Source organism: Brachyistius frenatus, unplaced genomic scaffold (assembly GCF_029030835.1).
Source record: "Brachyistius frenatus isolate BFR_SWC_R1_liver_20210118 unplaced genomic scaffold, ASM2903083v1 Contig_13, whole genome shotgun sequence".
Classification (NCBI taxonomy): Eukaryota; Metazoa; Chordata; class Actinopteri; family Embiotocidae; genus Brachyistius; species Brachyistius frenatus.
In genome coordinates, this window is record NW_027210612.1 from 5,855,001 (window position 1) to 5,872,500 (window position 17,500).

The 17,500-nt window shown below is 43.5% G+C and overlaps 2 protein-coding genes and 1 long non-coding RNA gene across 5 annotated transcripts in view; 2 read left to right on the top strand and 1 right to left on the bottom strand.

Moving 5' to 3' along the window:
* akt3a (v-akt murine thymoma viral oncogene homolog 3a) overlaps positions 1-9,395 on the top strand; it is a 56,194-nt gene extending 46,799 nt beyond the window's left edge. For all 3 annotated transcript variants that reach the window (XM_069692965.1, XM_069692966.1, XM_069692967.1), the window contains 4 exons: positions 1,005-1,219; positions 2,527-2,614; positions 3,576-3,678; positions 4,387-9,395. In XM_069692965.1, the coding sequence (XP_069549066.1) occupies positions 1,005-1,219; positions 2,527-2,614; positions 3,576-3,678; positions 4,387-4,472 (492 nt within the window). In that variant the 3' untranslated portion in view covers positions 4,473-9,395. The remainder of the gene's footprint in view (positions 1-1,004; positions 1,220-2,526; positions 2,615-3,575; positions 3,679-4,386) is intronic.
* A 1,749-nt stretch (positions 9,396-11,144) lies between these two features.
* The window catches only part of sdccag8 (SHH signaling and ciliogenesis regulator sdccag8), a 46,615-nt gene continuing 40,259 nt past the window's right edge, over positions 11,145-17,500 (bottom strand). The window contains exons 17-18 of the mRNA XM_069692946.1: positions 12,356-12,482; positions 11,145-11,964 (exon numbers count right to left, since the gene is read on the bottom strand). Of these exons, the coding sequence (XP_069549047.1) occupies positions 11,926-11,964; positions 12,356-12,482 (166 nt within the window). The 3' untranslated portion in view covers positions 11,145-11,925. The remainder of the gene's footprint in view (positions 11,965-12,355; positions 12,483-17,500) is intronic.
* Positions 16,385-17,500, top strand: part of LOC138617708 (uncharacterized) — a 1,302-nt gene continuing 186 nt past the window's right edge. Inside the window, exons 1-3 of the long non-coding RNA XR_011310678.1 lie at positions 16,385-16,884; positions 17,078-17,176; positions 17,331-17,500. The exon at positions 17,331-17,500 is cut by the window's right edge and continues 186 nt beyond it. This is a non-coding gene — a long non-coding RNA (uncharacterized lncRNA). The remainder of the gene's footprint in view (positions 16,885-17,077; positions 17,177-17,330) is intronic.

The following is a 17,500-nucleotide window of genomic DNA, read 5'->3' on the forward strand; positions in this document are numbered from 1 at the left end:
GTGCTCGCGTCCATCCTGACTGGTCCATTATTACCAGTGAGTGAGATCTTATTATTATTGGCGAGATATACAGCATATGCTGTTCTGGCGTCTCTTATTCTGTCTGTCTGTCTGTCGGTCTGTCAGTCACACACACACATGCGACACACGCACGCACACACTCATCACGTTAATACGCTTGTTATGTTAATGAAGGCCTCAACAGCACCTGAAATACCTCTCCTCGTTGTGTCTGCCTCCCTTATCCTCCTCCTCCTCCTCGTCTTCCTCTCTCTTCCAGAGGTGAGCTGAATGGGCACGAGAGGATGAAAGAGAAGGAGCGAGCGAGGGAAGACGTGATTAAGAGGACGGAGGAGGCAGGATAAGACAGGACAGTGCAAGGAGGGCAGGCAGGGAAGAGGAGCAGGAAGGCAGCCCAGACACAAGACTTTGATACCGAAGTGACTAAACACAACACAGCAGCTTGCGGTGCCGTACCTGTGCTGCCCGGCTTGGAGGTCGGATCGGCCCTGACCCCAGTTGCGAGCTCTTCCTGCCTTTTTCCATCCAGGGACATTCCTGTCTGTCCCTGCCAGGACAAGATCAGCGTGCCAGGGAGAGCTGGCAGCGACCGTGGGGGGGGGGCATCTGGTGGGCCACACCAACACACCGACTACCTTACTGTACCGGGGGCCTCTGAAGTGCTGCCATCCCATGATGTTTGCCACTGTATGTGTGTGTGTGTGTGTCTGTGTGTTGACTCTGTAAAGTCAGTGCAGCCACTTCTCAGACAACGTTTACTGCTTCATTTATCCCTTGAGCATCGTGACATATTGGCTGTTTTTTTTGGTGCCTTTTCTCGCTCATCTGTCTCTTCATTGAATACCTTGGGCGGTCGATGATGTCCAATAAAATAAATGCAGAAAAGCAGAATAAAAGCAGATGTCCAATAAAGGAAATGGTCCCATTTAAAAAAACAAAAAACAAACAGAAATCGTGAATCTTTGCCTGTCTGCTCTCCGCAGGTCCTGGAGGACAACGACTACGGCCGGGCGGTGGACTGGTGGGGTTTGGGTGTCGTGACGTACGAGATGATGTGCGGCCGACTGCCGTTCTACAACCAGGACCACGAGAAGCTATTTGAGCTCATCCTCATGGAGGACATCAAGTTCCCGCGCACTCTGTCGGCCGACGCCAAGTCGCTGCTGTCTGGCTTGCTCATCAAAGACCCCAACAAACGGTGTGTGTCGAGGCTTAATGTCATCAACTGTGTGTTAAAAAAAAAAAACAACAACAACAAAGATGTGAGCAGATGTACTGTACTGACAAAAAATTGGCAAAGTGATGAGCTTGGAAGAGATTTCATTTATGTCCCTTATATTTAAAATCCTGTCTTAGTTGCTACATTTTGGACACAGATGGATTCAAAAACACCACATACCTGAAATCACAGCTCAAAAAATGATTGAAAAAAATCCCACACCTTTGACTGCTGCTATTATTTACAATAATTGTGGTCAACAAAACCTTCATCGGGGACATGAACAAACATTACAGCAGATATTTATAGAAATATATCAATGTTCTTCTAATCCTCTGACAAATTAAATTTTTCTAAAAGTGACCACCGGTACCGCAGGGTGGGTTATTTCCTCTTAGAATTTAGATAGAACAACCGCGGATCCACAAGTGATCGAAAACAAATGGACTGAGGCAAAGGATTCCCCCAAGATTACAAATGTTTATTTAAACAATTTTAAGAATATAACACAGTAAAATAAAAAGCAATTTATTAAATCAACTCTTGAAGAAACCAAGTAGGAGGGGGGGCAGACTCTGGGACATGGCCCTCACCAGCTCCTGTGCTCCACACACTCACATCAAACTATACAAAATTATAATCAAAAGCATGCAAATACTGAAAGGATGTGTAAGACTAAAAGAAAACGCCATCAGCCACACAACTGAGAATGTGAGGAGCAGGTGAGAGACCCAGTCACCAGACCCACCACATCTGGGCAGCCGCGCTGCTGCCAGCCCCAAGCACTCCTAAAAGAAAACAGGAGAATCAAACTTGACAAAAATACAATTTTATGGAGAGTAATATTCTTGGGGGGAAATACCAAACACGGTTTAGTTAAAACACAGGAAACTAACACCAACAGAAGTCCTCTAACTAAATGAAACAAAACAACAAAACCGTAACAAAACAAAACAGCAGTGGCTTTCAAGTCTAGCCCGAAAGTTGTGCCTCCTTCATCCGGGCAGGCTCACACCTGGTTTGGGCTTCCCTGAGGAGCTGGATCTGGGGTACAAACAAAACAAACAAATGACAACCAATAACTGCATAACTGAAACCTAAAAACACCTACCAGATCACTGTGGAGCCTCAATGCAGCACTGACACCAAACAGGACAAGCAGGCTGACAACAGCTCATTCTGTGCAGCTTTTATACCCTGCCTTTAAGTTTTATTACTTTGTGTTTAACTTGTTGGTTCAAATCAAATGTTCTTCCACTGAGCTTGTTTCTTGTTTCCCCCTGCAGGCTGGGGGGAGGACCAGATGATGCTAAAGAAATAATGAGACACAGTTTCTTTTCTGGTGTCGACTGGCAGGATGTCTACGATAAAAAGGTTTGACGATAAAGCCGTATATATTTTGCATTGTGTGTTGTGCCATTCTTTTGTACTGTAACGAAGCATAACATTAAGGATGGCGGAAAATAACCCACGGCAAAGATACGTTGTTAAGTTATTTAAGTTAAATATCTACTTGTTGTGGTTGTGGTTCAGGGTTCAGTCACATTCACACATATAAACTTGCACACAGCAGAACAGACAGGCAGATGTATGAAGCATAAAGCATTATGGAGAGGTGTGACTTTAAATCCTGAGAGTATGTCATTCAGCGCATGTGTTTGTTCTTATAACGCCACCGAGTGAGAGTCAGGTCCTGTGTGGCAACACCTACACCATGTTACACAGGTGCTGAGCTACCTTTTGACTTTGGTCTATTCTTTCCTGGATCCCTCAACAACAACACCCCCTCCACCCCCCACCATCTCCTCTCCAAATTCAGTCTTCCCAGGTTGTGTAACCGCATCACTGGTTAAAAAGTAAAAAAAAAAATCTTCACAAAGTGTACTATAGGAGGTGTTTCCGATCATGTTTCAGGTCCATTAAGTCATCTGGAGAAGGTCTGTGTTGCACCGTTTTGACACCTAACAGTGACACTGATAGCTGCAGCACATGAGCCGTCCCTTTCCCTTCCCCCTCGATTGCTGCTTTTTAAAACATGTCGAGACTTCGGAGTTAGAAAGCATCAAACTGAGATGATGGAAGGTTGTTTTGGTGAAGCAGCTGAAGGGTAAATAAAAACTATTGTCAGTGGATCTCAGGGATTTAGACTCCAAAACACCACAGAGCTCCTTCCTTTGCGCCTTTTTTTTTTTTTTTTTTTTTTTTTTTTTTACTTTCAGCTGCAGGAAATGTTTGTGACATCCAAAGTTGAACGTCCTTCAAGCAGCTAATCTACAGTCTGGAAGAATCAAATCAAATGTAGGATCTAATCTGATGTATCACATCTCTCTCCCAGCTCGTCCCCCCCTTCAAGCCTCAGGTGACGTCAGAGACAGACACCAGATACTTTGACGAGGAGTTCACAGCCCAGACCATCACAATCACCCCGCCAGAGAAATGTGAGTGTCCTCAGTGTCTGAACACGTGTTCACAAACATCAGCCACAACGAAACAAAATGCTGTAAATCATCTCAGTGGAGAGAAAAGACGTAAACGGAGCGACAGAAAACGTTAATTGGCAGCTTCGAATCGTGTTTTTCAGGCATTCTGGAGTTCAACATGACGTGTTTCTGTACTATTTGTGAAGCAGCTGATTGTGATCGAATTAAGTGTTTTACTCTCAATGACCGTAGTGTCTCCTGTTCTTCACGTGAGACATTTACATTTAAATGAACAAACACTCCAAAGTGCCGTCGTCTGTTTATCCAAGTGTCTCCGTATTAGTCCTCCGGCCACGTGCAGCTCTTCACAGACTTCGGAGATAACGATACGGCTTTCAAAACGTTCGGCACTGAATTATGCATGAATGGAACCGACGTGTCTCTGTTAATGTGAGGTTCCACTTGTTTTGTAGGTCACACGTCAGTTAGTTAGACGGAGATTGGCGTAAAAAAAAACGCACCGGTTAATTGTGTTGTGTTTAATTCTGCAGTGCCGGAACGTGACACAAACCTTAACTCCGTGTCATGTTGAATTATGTTTTGAGAGGATAAGATCAACCTGGCTTTTTGTATATTTCCCATTTGATTTCGGTTAGTAAATAATTTATTCATTCATGACTCCATGTTTCCATTTTTTTCTTCTTTTTTCTTCTTTTTTCTTCTCAGTCGATGAGGATGGGATGGACTGTCTGGACAACGAGAGACGACCGCACTTCCCACAGTTCTCATACTCTGCCAGTGGCCGGGAATGAACTGTCCGTCACAGTGACATCATCACACCTGGTCTCTGAGGTCATCAGTGTGGGACTAAAAGACCCACAGCTTTTGGACCGACCCAGAACGACGCTGACTTGAAGGATTTCTCCTCTTCTCATTCTCTCTTTTTCACCTCTGCTTATTTTTTGTAATTAATTTTTTTTTTTTTTTTTTTTTTTTTTTTTTTGGGTGAATCCTTTGTGAAAGAAAACCTTTAGGCGAAATTACTGTCTAATCCTGCACTGCAACCCCAGCTGATCCGAACTGTGATGTGATGAGTTGCTTTGTAATGACCCTTTAATGACAGGAGCATTACCGGTGGCCTGCTGTGCTTTGACATGTGTCGGTCCTTCCAAACTCTGAAAACAAAACTCTGACGAAGTTAGACAACAGCTGGTGCATTTTTAACGGAGACCTTTTTGTGGCTTCTTTATCTGTATGATGGAGAAGCAGCGTTTTCAGTCATTCAGACCCAAACTGCCATTACCGGTTTTATCTCAGGCTTTTGCAGACAGACTGATACTCCGACTCAGAGACACATGCGGGTCTGATTTCAAATCCTCAGTTAAAGATTTCTGGGATCGATCGGGGCTGCCCGGCAGTGAGGAAGTAGTTTTGTCACGAGTGAGCAGAATCCCACACACCTCATGTTGTCGAGCAGGATTTGACTCAGGTTTTGCTCAGTGCAATTCATTATCGTTGTTGCTGCTATTTCAACTACTACCACGACTACTACAGGTACAAGTACTCCTACTGCTATGATACTACTACGGCTACTACTGAAATCCGGTGCTACACTACTAGCTAAATGCTGCTGATCATTATACAGGCGCCAGCAAAACATCAACCACCTGTATTAACATCTATGCTTGTACAGCTGCAGAACAGCTGCTACTCCTAATGTACAGCTACTACACATCAGCTCTGTAGAGTAAGATAGTATTAGCATGTGGTGTGTGTGTCTGTGTGTGTCTGTGTGTGCGTATGTGTGTGTGCGTGCAGGTTCCAGTTATTGGTTTGTGTTTCAGAACGCACTTCAAAGCACAGCAGTTCAGAAGGATGAAGCTCCCACACCTTGAGCTTTACTACATTTCCCACAATGCAGTGCAAGGTGGTCGATTCCATTACTGCAGAGGTGAAAATGAGAGGAAAACAGCTGGTTTGAATCCCCCCCCTCTCCCCCCTCCCTCGAAGTTTATTTTTTATTTTTTATTAACGTCTCGACATCGAGTCCCTCTGAGTTGAAATCTCTCGCGTCCCGAAAGGGAAAACAACCGAAACGGTACTTTAGTTTCGACGACGGAAAGCTTTACTGTGACATATTGTTATCGCGGCTTCGGGATCCACACGGCTGTCTGTACCTCTCTGTCTTTGTGCAGGAAAGAGAAACTTGCAGCAGGAACAGATTCACCACAGAGTGAAGAGACAAAGTCCAGGATGGCAGGTTGGGCATTGTAATGAGAGGAGAAGAGAGTCCAGGTGAAAATCTCCAAGAAAGATACCATATGAGAAGTTTATAATGTGATAATTTATTGAGGAGTAGTGAGGTCACAGCTTCTGTTTCCTGTGAGTTTCTTATAAAGGATTTAAAAAAAAAAGAAGAAAAAAACATTATGATCTGTGAGGGAGGTATAAATCAACAGTTATGGGTTTACAAGAATCACAGCAATGGCTATAATATATATGTTCTATTTATTGTTCTTCTCATCAGTTTTATATTTAACTTTTTCTATTGTTATTACATTATTCTAGAAAAAAAATATATTGTTATTTCTTAGGGCTGAGAGGGAAAAAAAAAAAAAAATGCACCTCAAGAAACAAAAATGGCTGAAGAATGTAGGAGGGAAAGCAGATAGCCTTCCTGCTCCATTGTTTTATTTTACTGATGTTTTTATGTTGTTTTGTGACCAAAATGTGACAGCCGAGAGGTGACAGGACACATTAAAGACGGAGAAGGAAAACCATCCCGCGGGTGTTGAGTGTGAAGACTCGCCGCGCCTGATTTGGATATCGGCACACACAAAAAAAAACAAAAAAAACAACGTTCCTTATATTTAATCTTACCACAGGTGTGCGTGTCGGAGGCAGAGTTCAGAGAGACGAAGAGGAAGTCGAGCAGAAAGAAAACGAGTGCAGCACAGATGTCTGAATGTAACAAGTTAAAGGAAGGAAGGAGAGTCAGTGCCGAACTGTAAGTGCTACTGTTTACTGTAAGTGCGTCGAGAGGAGAGGCGAAAGTGTTTGGGCAAGAAATGCCAGCGTGTCGAGTCGGCCGTTGTTTTTGTCCTCGGATGTTGAGGTGAGTCGGGGACGTTCACTAAAAAAAAAAAGGCGTCCCGGCACTCCGCTGTGTCTTTAACGCGTGCTGTCATTTCTCCGGTCTGGACTTCTGCTTGTTTTGCGGTCGTTGCATCGTCATGTCTTCCAGTCTTGACCAACAAGATTTAAAAAAAACAAACAAAAACAAAACAATCCCCTCAATTCCTCTGTGTTCAATCGCCGGGTAAGCCTTATGGTTTAGCTCTGAATAAGTCTCCGACTTTGACATGCAGCACTTCCGAGTCAAAAACAAACAAACAAAAAAAAACAAATCACCAGATTTGAGGTAATATATTTTTTAACAAAAATTTGAAATCGCAAAACATCACGTGGAAGACATCACTTTGAGTATCTGGCTGACACAGATTAAAGAAGAGTACCAGGGGATGTGCTCTTATTAGGCATAGAAAACTGTACTCCAGTATATTTATTTGAATGTTTTTATTATTATCATTGATGGATAACTTGAATTTATTTTCAATTTAATTTATTTGAAGTCCTTTTTGTTTTGGTGTTTAGCAGTAAGGGGGTGTAGTCGTGTTTCACCGCTTTGTTCTAAAAAAAATAAATGTTTTTTTTTTTTTTTTTTTCCTTTCTCCCCCCCTTTTACAGACACACGACACATTACCTGTTTTATTCCGCTGCTCTTAAAGTCCGTATGCTTTACTGTTGCACATCCACTGAACTGCTACAAGCTAGCAAAGGGAGCTTTATGGCAGAAAGTATAAAAGGATGGCGCTGGCCTGCATGCTGTAGTCCTCCTCTGTCCGCAGCACCAGTCCCGAGTCAAAGTAGCACTCAGAACTCTAATGAAAAATACTTCTCTGTGATCGATTGAGCCTGTCTGGCACCGCCGAAGCAGCCGAATATTTCAAAAATGAGTACAGAAACCCACCCAGCTGGCAGCCGCGACGGGCTCAAGCGAACGCTCCCGAGCATTTGGAAGGAGTTCAGCTTTGATTTGACCCAGGTCTGCGAGTGACTGAGGAGTTCTAGCTGCATGTGCACGCTTAACGCCAAAATCATTAGAAACCAGAGTTCATAAAATACCGCTTTGTAGCTTTGGCCACAGCACTTTCACACCCATCACTTTTTTATAGGATTCAGAGGAATCTGATTCAGCCCTGCTTTAAAAGGAAGATTTTTAGCTTTTTTATGTTTTTAAGAAAACAGATTTTTAAAGCACATCTCCCCTCCATTTACGACCGCTCGCTTAGATGTTGCTCTGATGTCGAGAGTTGGCAAAAACCTGGACGAAGTGTCCCACATGCGGGGACGAGTCCGAGCCGAGTGGGCTGTGAATCGGGCTCAGTTAGAATTTTTTTTTTGGTCAGTGTTTATGAACTCAAATCTTTGTAAACAGCACTGATCAATCGTTGCACTGATGTCTCCGGCTCCTCCTCCGATCTGAAAAGTTTTGCCTCCAACTCTCCTTGCTCAACCCCCGACAGGTTGGGGTTGGTGTCGTGGCACCGTCGGCGTCAGAGATCCTAAAAACCCGAGTGTTTTCTTTTGACTGTTGAGAGCGGAGAAGGTGAAGCTCAGTAATCCTCTTCATCGGTGTGGTTTTTTTTTTTTTTTTTTCCATTAAAGGCAGCAACTGAGTCGTGAACACGCGTCGGTTTGTCTCTGCTCTTACAACCAAACGGAAGGTTCCTAAACTGGACGCGGAAACTTAAGTTTCAGCGTCCCCACAGCTTTACCGGTGCCCTCGACGTACCCGACAGTATGCGAGATCTCTGACAGCGTTCGCTCTTAAAGATGCTGCTGTTTGTACTGTACATCTATCACACAACAGATCTGACTCCAGTAGGGTTTCAGTAATATGTAAAATTCTTTCAAAGACCTCAGCTGCTCTGTATTGATAGTCAGTTGTTAACGGACCGACGACATCAGCCAAAAAAAAAAAATCACAAACTGCGCTCCGCCTGGCGTGAACCGCAGATAATAAGTAAACGGCTCAAGTGTTTGGAAGGATTTCTGAAAGTATTTGACCTCATGTCTGCCGCAGATTCCCCCCCCCCCTCCCCTCTTTCTCTCTGGTACTAGTCTATCATCATGATTATTAACATAAATAAGCATGAGAAGCATTTATTTATAAACAGCAAACAAAAAAAACCCACAAAAAAAACAGCAAACATGTACAAATATTACAAAGTACACCTGAGTTTTAACGCCATGTTCATCGACTGTAGCTTTACAGTTGTGCGAGATGTCTCTGGACAGCTTCCAGCTGTTCGCCGAGCGGCCACGTTTCCCCGAGACGCTGTAACACTGAGGTCCGCTCTGCTCTCCGAGGGGTCGGTGGAGCAGTGGCCACGTCGACTGCTCGGGACAGCGTCGAGGAAACTCAGCGGATCCGGAAAGATTCACAGAAAAGCAGATCAAACGGCCTTTTTCTGTCCTTCATGCTGTCAGGATGCAGTGCTGCTGGCCAGTCAGGCCGCCAGGATGTGAAAACAACAAAGTACCATCAACATGAAGCTGTTTTTTTTTACACTGTACATCCTTAGTATTTTTACACATAAAATGTATATGATAGGGATGCACATTATTTTCCTTCTTACAGACAGCTTCAATAAAGCACTATGTCAATCTGCTGCCATGGAGTCCACTTTGTGTTTGCTTTAAACCTCAGCTCAGTTTTTAAAGGCTCAATGAAATAAGAAACCAGAAATATTCTTCAGAGTTAAGACATGACATGCCCCCCCCCCCCCCCCCCTCAAAAAAAAAAAACCCAAACAAAAAAAACCCAAACAAACGAGGTTGTTCAGAGGGGTGTACTACGAAGCGAGATTAGTGGGTCAGCAGATGCTGAGAGTAAAACCAAGGTTGTCGGTGTCACGAACGTGGCTCTCTTTTTAGCTGGCTAGATCACCATGGTAACTGATGCTGCAAACTTAACCTGGTCCGGAGCAGGTTATGTTTGAGATAAAGGATCAAAACGTAACAAAAGTACCGCCTGCTGACCAATCGGATCTCTGAAAATGTCATCACCAATCGGAGAAGCTCCCGTAGATCCCGTACATCTGGACACAAGACGCACTGATTTGGACGACATGACTTATTTTTTTCATATTTCGGACGACATGCTATGGTATGACTTTGGATTGTCGTCCAAAGTATTAAATAAAAGTCATACTATAGCGTGTCTTCAAAAGCACTAAAGAAAGTCACAGCATCACAGCCACAGTGGTGCAGTAATTAGTGCTGGTCCCTCGCAGTCGGGTCATTGGTTCAATTCCAGCTGGAGCCATGCATGTGAAGTCCAAAAAATTTCATGAAATTTAAATTATAAAAAAAAAAAACTCATACAATAGCATATAGTTGAAAACTGAAAAAAAAAAAAAATCTATTTCCAACTTCCAAAAGTTCCACATTTCCAATTTCAGATTTCTGACTTTGTTTTCCTATTTCGGACGACATGCTGTAGTGTGACTTTTTTGTCATATTTTGGACATGTCGTCCGAAATATGACAAAAAAGTCATACTATTGTTTATCGTTCAAAATATGACTAAAAAAAAAAAAAAATCATACTATGGTATTTCCTCAAAAGCACAAGAGAAAGTCATAGTATCACAATCACAATGGTTAGTGCTGGTGCAGCTCATTGAGAAGGTCATTGGTTCGATTCCTTCTGGACTTGTCAATTAAAGAAAAGGCTTACTTTCGGATGTCGTCCAGAAAAAGTCATACTATAGTATGTCCTCAAAAGCACAAAAGAAAGTGCAAGTATCACAAGCAAGATGGTGTAGTGGTTAGTGCTGGTGCATCTCATTGAGAAGGTCATTGGTTCGACATGCCATAGTATGATGTTTTTGTCATATTTTGAACGACATGCTATTGTATGACTTTTTTTTTCTTCTTTTTTTTAAGTATGCCCCGACCCGCTGGCTCCTCGACGTGCAGCATGGGAGGGCCGCATGTCACTTCTTGCAATTTTAATTGGTCTAGTCTATCTGCTATCTGATTGGTCTATTCTATCCTGCTGTCTGATTGGTCTATTCTATCCTGCTATCTGATTGGTCTATTCTATCCCGCTTTCTAATTGGTCTATTCTATATGCTATCTGATTGGTCTATTCTAACCAGCTTTCCATTTGGTCAATTCTATCCTGCTGTCTGATTGGTCTATTCTATCTTGCATTCTGATTCTACACTCCTTCTACTCCAGGTGGCGTGCCCAAACTGACAACAACAGCTGATCTCACGGTGTTTTCCTTTCGTTTTCACTCAAACATAAGCTGTTGGTTTAAGTAAAATAATCTTATAAAAAGACAAAGATGCATAGAAACCTGCTGCTAAAAAACTTGTATCAAAATAAATGAATGCAATTCCAAAAGCACATATTAATGGTACACAGGTTTTGTTTGTTAATGTTGTAAAAATTGTTGTAAAACTAATGGTTTATGAAAAGTAATACAAAATGTGCTGAACACAGCATGCTAGTACATTTAAGGAACTCAAGACGTCAGTCATGATAAAACCATGGACAATTGTAAACCATAAAATGCAACCACACAAAAAAAATGCTGAACATTTAAAGGTCCTATATTGTATACATTTTGATTTCATTTTTGGGGGGATTATAAAGCAGTTGTAGGTGTTGTATAAAAAAAAAAAAACTGCTAAGACACGGAGTGATGCACAAAACCTGTATAGAGCAATTATGTCTTTGGAATGAGCAGTTTGTGATGTCACAAACTCACAGCCTTGTCATATGTCCGCAGTATGCGCTGAACTTTTATGTGCACGAAAACATCGAGCGTTCATTCTGTCATGGAGCTAGAAAGCTACGAGACTGAAATAAAAACCTGTGGTTGGCCTGGACGTATGTCACTCAGAAAAGAGTCAGCCAATCAGAAGAGAAGGACGTTGCACCTCAAAGATAAAGATAAAATATATTCTTATGGATATCAAGACTGAAAAAAAAAAAAAGTGTAAAATACGGGACCCATAAATGTATCAATGCACCTTAATACAAAATAGATGGACACATTCAAATGATCCAGTCTCTCTGCATTGTCCTTGATTAAAAAAAACAACAACATAAATAACAGTTTGTGTTCTGTCTTCACAGTAGAAGCATCCACATCCAAAGAATGAAGACCAGGAAACAAACAAGACGGATCATGTGGACAGAGTATCAACTCGTCTCGTGTTCAGTAGCTAGAAAGACAAACACACAACATTCAGCGAAACCTGTATGTGAACGTCTAACACACACACACACACACACACACACACACACACACACACACACACACACACACACACACACACACACACACACACACAACCATGATTATGAATCACAGCAGAATACAGACAGCATGTTTTTCAGCGAATTTAAAACCAGACAGAATCATTAGTCATAAAAGGACAAATGTCTTCTTACTGATTTTATTTGCGTAAACTGACAACTATAACGTGCTCCTGGAGAGAAGAGGCACGACTACAAATTCATTTAGTAACAGAACAGTGAGTCACACACTCCTCTGTGTTCGTGTGTGTGTGTGTGTGTGTGTGTGTGTGTGTGTGTGTGTGTGTGTGTTTATACCTCGGTGCGTAGGTTTTGCATCTCCTCGCTGAGTGTGTTTCTCTCCTGCATCAGCTGGTTCTGTTTGGCCAGCAGCTCACACACCTGCTGGGCGCTGCTCTGACAGTGACGGTCCAACTGCTGCAGCCTGCCACACACACACACACACACACACACACACACACACACACACACACACACACACACACACACACACACACACACACACACACACACACACACACACACACACACACACACACACACACACACACACACACACACACAATATATTGACTGAAAGTGTGTGAGAGGAATGTACCCTCTTGGCTGATATAAAACCAAATGTTGTAAATATTGAAAGAGAGCTGGATCCACAAAAAAGCTTTTAATATCACTGGATTTTGTGTCGCTCAAACAATCAACAGTGTTTACATGGATATGATGGCAGTGTAAGTTTGATACCGTGAGAGCACACGAGGACACGGTGCGGTCTCTGAAAGAAAATAAGAACGCGGCGGATATTGGAAAGATGTCATTGATCCACGTGCTGTTTTTTAGTGACCGATGTCAAGAAGTCCCAACAAGTAGCCATTTCCATCGAAAGGCTGTTAATGACGGCACAATGTCGTCCTCTGAGCAGTTTTACATAAACAACTATAAAATGAGTTCATCTTTGACGCCAAGTGAACATGCCTGCTAAGTTTGAAGAAATGAATTCAAGGCATTCCTGAGATATTGTGTTCACGGTAATTTGATGGCCAGATGAGAGACATGAAGTCACTTTGACTTTGACTACCAAACTCTGATCACTTCATCCTGGAGACCAAGTGAATGTTTGAAGAAACGTACCAAAACCTCCTCCCCTGTTGTCAAGTCAGAGGAGCAGGACACGGTCTTCATCTCTGGAAAAATGGGGAATCTTTCTGGAGAATGAACCGACTCGAAAATAATCCAAATTTTTGTTTTTTTTTTTTTAAACGACTGCTGTGAATTTGCATCCTTGACCGTATGAATCATTCTGTTGCGACATATTCGCAGCGGAAAATACTCACCTGAAAATATTTCAACGCGTAAAGGTCTCGAGGCTGAGTCGGGCACCGCCAAGATGGCGACGGTTAAACCCATCTGCTCTTAAGGAACACCATGAAACATCCTTTTTTTTTTTTTTTGTAAACAGTCTACGGTTGGTAAACGGCACAACAAACGCAAATCCTGGGTGGAGCTGCAGTCGCGTAAAAGTGGGTTAAAGCGATGTATTTCTTTGTGATTTAATCATTCGTCAAATACGAGACACCCTCGGTTGTTCATTTGTTTTCCAGAGAGCCCATTGAGAATTCAACAGCATGCAGAAGCTCGATTCGTTTGTTGATTCGCTCAACGTTACGTTACGTTTTATCGTCAGACTGTCACGTGTTGTTTTTTTTTTTTTGTTGTTCTAAAACAGCCCGGTGAGAAAATTGTTTGAGTGTGAGCAGTTATGAAGTTTGATCATCACTACGACGTCCCAATTAGTGTGTTCCCCTCCTGACACAGGCGCTCCTGCAGACAAAGAACTCTTTCACTGCACACTGGGATTAAACCGTGTGTGTGTGTGTGTGTGTGTGTGTGTGTGTGTGTGTGTGTGTGTGTGTGTGTGTGTGTGTGCGTGTGTGTGTGTTCGTGGGGTGGAGGATGAATGCCTGTTAAGATATTTCCCACCAGCAGCCCGGTATTTCACCCATTCAGGCCGGTCATCCCCTCCATGAGTGCAGCGGTGAACTCATTCACACACACACACACACACACACACACACACACACACACACACGCACGCGCACGCACACACACTTCCTGATAATGAGATGGAGAAAACTCTGGGCACTGGAACTCACATTTGCATATTCAACCAGCCGTCCTGAGTCAGACACATTTCTGTCTCTCACACAGAGTAAGTCGGTAGCTTGGAATTTAACGGCACACATAACTGTCCGCGAGTACATTTACCCAAGGACTGTGCGAAACTGCAAAACTGAGGTACTTGTGTCGAGTACTTCCATCATATTGTACTTTAAACATTCTATAACACACCTTTTATTTATCAATTTTAACAAACACAGTCACTGCTGGCTTTTCAATTCAAATTTGACATGAAAGAAAACGAATCTTAAACGAATCATTAAAAACAAAATATTTGTTCAAAATTAAAATGCTTTATTAAAGATTAAACCGGTCGTTCACAACTTTTTTGGGCGAGAAAAATTCAGAGTCTACGTTTTCAGATGTCTCAGTTGAATGACAATTTTCTTTTTCCTTCATTCCTTACGTGTTAATCACCTCACAACCTCTGATAAATCTTAGGACGGGCCCCAGTCTCGTCTTGTAAATGAGCAACTATATGTCGATACATAAAGAACAATCTAATGATAACGTATTTATAAAGGATCATTCATCAGTCAGAGGGGCCATTCTTCTGCAGAATGAGTCCTTTCACTTTTTCATACATGTTAACGATATCACTAAATGAACGTCCGTTAGATTCAAACTCTCAGCAAACGACTTCACACGATGCAGATTAAGTAAATCTCTTTGTATTTCACGGCATACGGAGGTTTTAAATCTGGTGTCTGGTGAGACATTACCAAACTGGCTGGATGAATCCGTGCCGGGCGTGCTCTGCGGGAACACTTCCAGTTTAGCACGACGCTAACTTGAACGGCGATAAAAAAATAATTCAAGTGGTCTGTTCTTGTACATTTTCCACGTTATTGGATTGAATAGATGAAATTCTGATCGTGAGACAAGTCATTTCAGGTAGGTTGCGATGCTATAAATATTTATCCCCCGAAAGAATAACCTGCGATGGAGACTTTGTTGTAGGTTCATTATTACTACCTTATTATGTTATTACTCTCTCTGGCAGAAGGGGGGAGACGACAGTTTGGCACGTTGAAGGAGGACTTAAGGGTTTGGTTTGTAATTTTTGGGAGTCATGAGATGATTAACACGGTTATGAATAAAAAAACAACAACAACAACACATATCTGTTAATTTATTCCGTCTATGCTGTGATCTTCAGCCTGAGAAGGGAACATCGGCCTCTGGTTGAGCTGCTCGTGAGCAGCCTGTGATGGGAAACCTCAAGCAGCAGTTATTTCGGATATGGAAGCCGAAAAGCTTTGAAAAACCGCTGCTCGCTTCACCGAGTCAAAAGTGATCATCTCTCGCTTTGCCGGTCACCGTTTCAACAGGTTCAGAAGGGCGACGAGTGGCATGAGTGGGATAAAGAGGAGGAAGGGAGAAGAGGAGGATGAAGAGGGCTGTGGCTCGGGGCAGAGAGAAGACAGCGAGAGGGAGCTGGGGGGGGGGGGGGGTGGAGGTGGGGTGGATGGAGGGGGGGAGGAGACAGATGCCCCTGCCCTGCTGGTCATGTTGGCAGTGGCAGGGCTGCCTGCGTGTGACAGACGGAAGAGGCGAACATCCCAACTCTGCTACACAATCTGCTCCCTGCTCTCCCCCACATTGTCCTCACTCCACCCTGCACGGTCTCCTTTTCCACCGCGGGGTTTAATCCTTCGCCTGCCCGTCCCTCTTCCTCAGGAACCCCTCCCCCTCCATCGTGATCATCATCATCATCATCATCATCATCACGAGTGTCTCAGCATCCTCATCACTATCAAACCACCGGCTCTCCTCCGGCCTCTTTCTCCTCCTCGTCCATCCCGACTGAAGGCCCTCCGGGCGGTTTTATCTCGGACCCGGAGGCCCCGTCCCGTCCTGGAGGCCGAGGGCGACGACTCCCCCTCCCCCTCCCCGCCTGGTCCTCCTGCAGCCGGCCGCCAAGCTGTCCTGACCGGCTCCACCCCCTCACTCCCTCCTCCCAACCCTGCATCTCCCTCCTACGCCCATCACACAGCACCACAGCACGACACAGCAGGCCACCGCCACGTCACACAATAACACAAACGCACACACACAGAGAGAGAGAGAGAGAGAGAGAGAGAGAGAGAGAGAGAGAGAGAGAGAGCCCTGCTGTGGCGAGCCAAGACACAAGACACAGCCGATGTGCCGCAGAAATCGGCGAAACACGCACAAACAAACGCACACAGCCGAGCTCCTAAAGGTCAGAAACCAGATCCTGTTATTCTGAAGCTGTAAATGTTTGATGAGGGAAGTGTCCAGAACGTGTTCCTCACCAACAGGCTGAACCGAGTCACGCCGAGATAATGACAATCCTCATCCAATCACAACCCCGATTAGCGACGCACACAGATGCACCAGAAGTTTGGAAACAATCAGAGAACGCGGCAGCGACTCGCGGAGATATTGTGGCGAAGACTGTCGGCTCTGAAATCAGCAGGAGGTTTGTGGAGCAGGAGATTCATCGACAGCTTTCGAGTTTAACACTTTGTCCGCAAGTCGAGCCGAAGGCGACACAGAGGAGAGCATTTATCCTCTTATTGATTCTGGGAGGTTATTTCTCCGACGTGAACTTTCTCGCAGACCTGCCGAGAAAAACAAAAAGGGGCCATAAATCTTTGAAAAGTAATATTCTACACGGACTTTGAAAGGTCAGTTCACCCAAATAACCAAAAAAAAAGATGTTTTCTTATTTCATTTCAAAGATATCTGCCTGTGCAGATAGTTTTGGGGTTTTATTAGACAGGTGTATAGAAAGCCACCTGAATAGTTTTCAATAGTGAATCAAACAGAAAAAGAAAAAAAAATTAATGATCAAATTGATGTCTTTTCTTCTCTTTCCAGAAACGACAACGCTTTGCTCCAAAAAAAATAAAAAATAAAAATCAGCCGAAGCAGTGTGTCAAAACCCTGTTGAATAAAACCAAAGTGTTCGTCCTGGAGGTGAGAATTTCTTTGATTTTTTTTTTCCCCCCCCTCATTTTGCTGAACTGACCCTTTAAATAAACCCACTTCTTTATTACATTACATTAGAGTTGCAGAGAGTAACTTCATGCCTGCGCGGTGTTTTGGCAACACGGGTCTTCTCTTTCCTCAGACTTCTACGGCGCCACTGTGCAGCAAAATACCCAAAACACAATTACTAAGGAGGCAACAGCTGCACAAAACTGTGTAAAACGCCAAAAGGCCTCCGCACATGCCACTGACGCAACAGTCAGCCAGATGAACAGCCAGCCGGCGAGTCAGTCGTTCAGGTCGTGGCCCGAG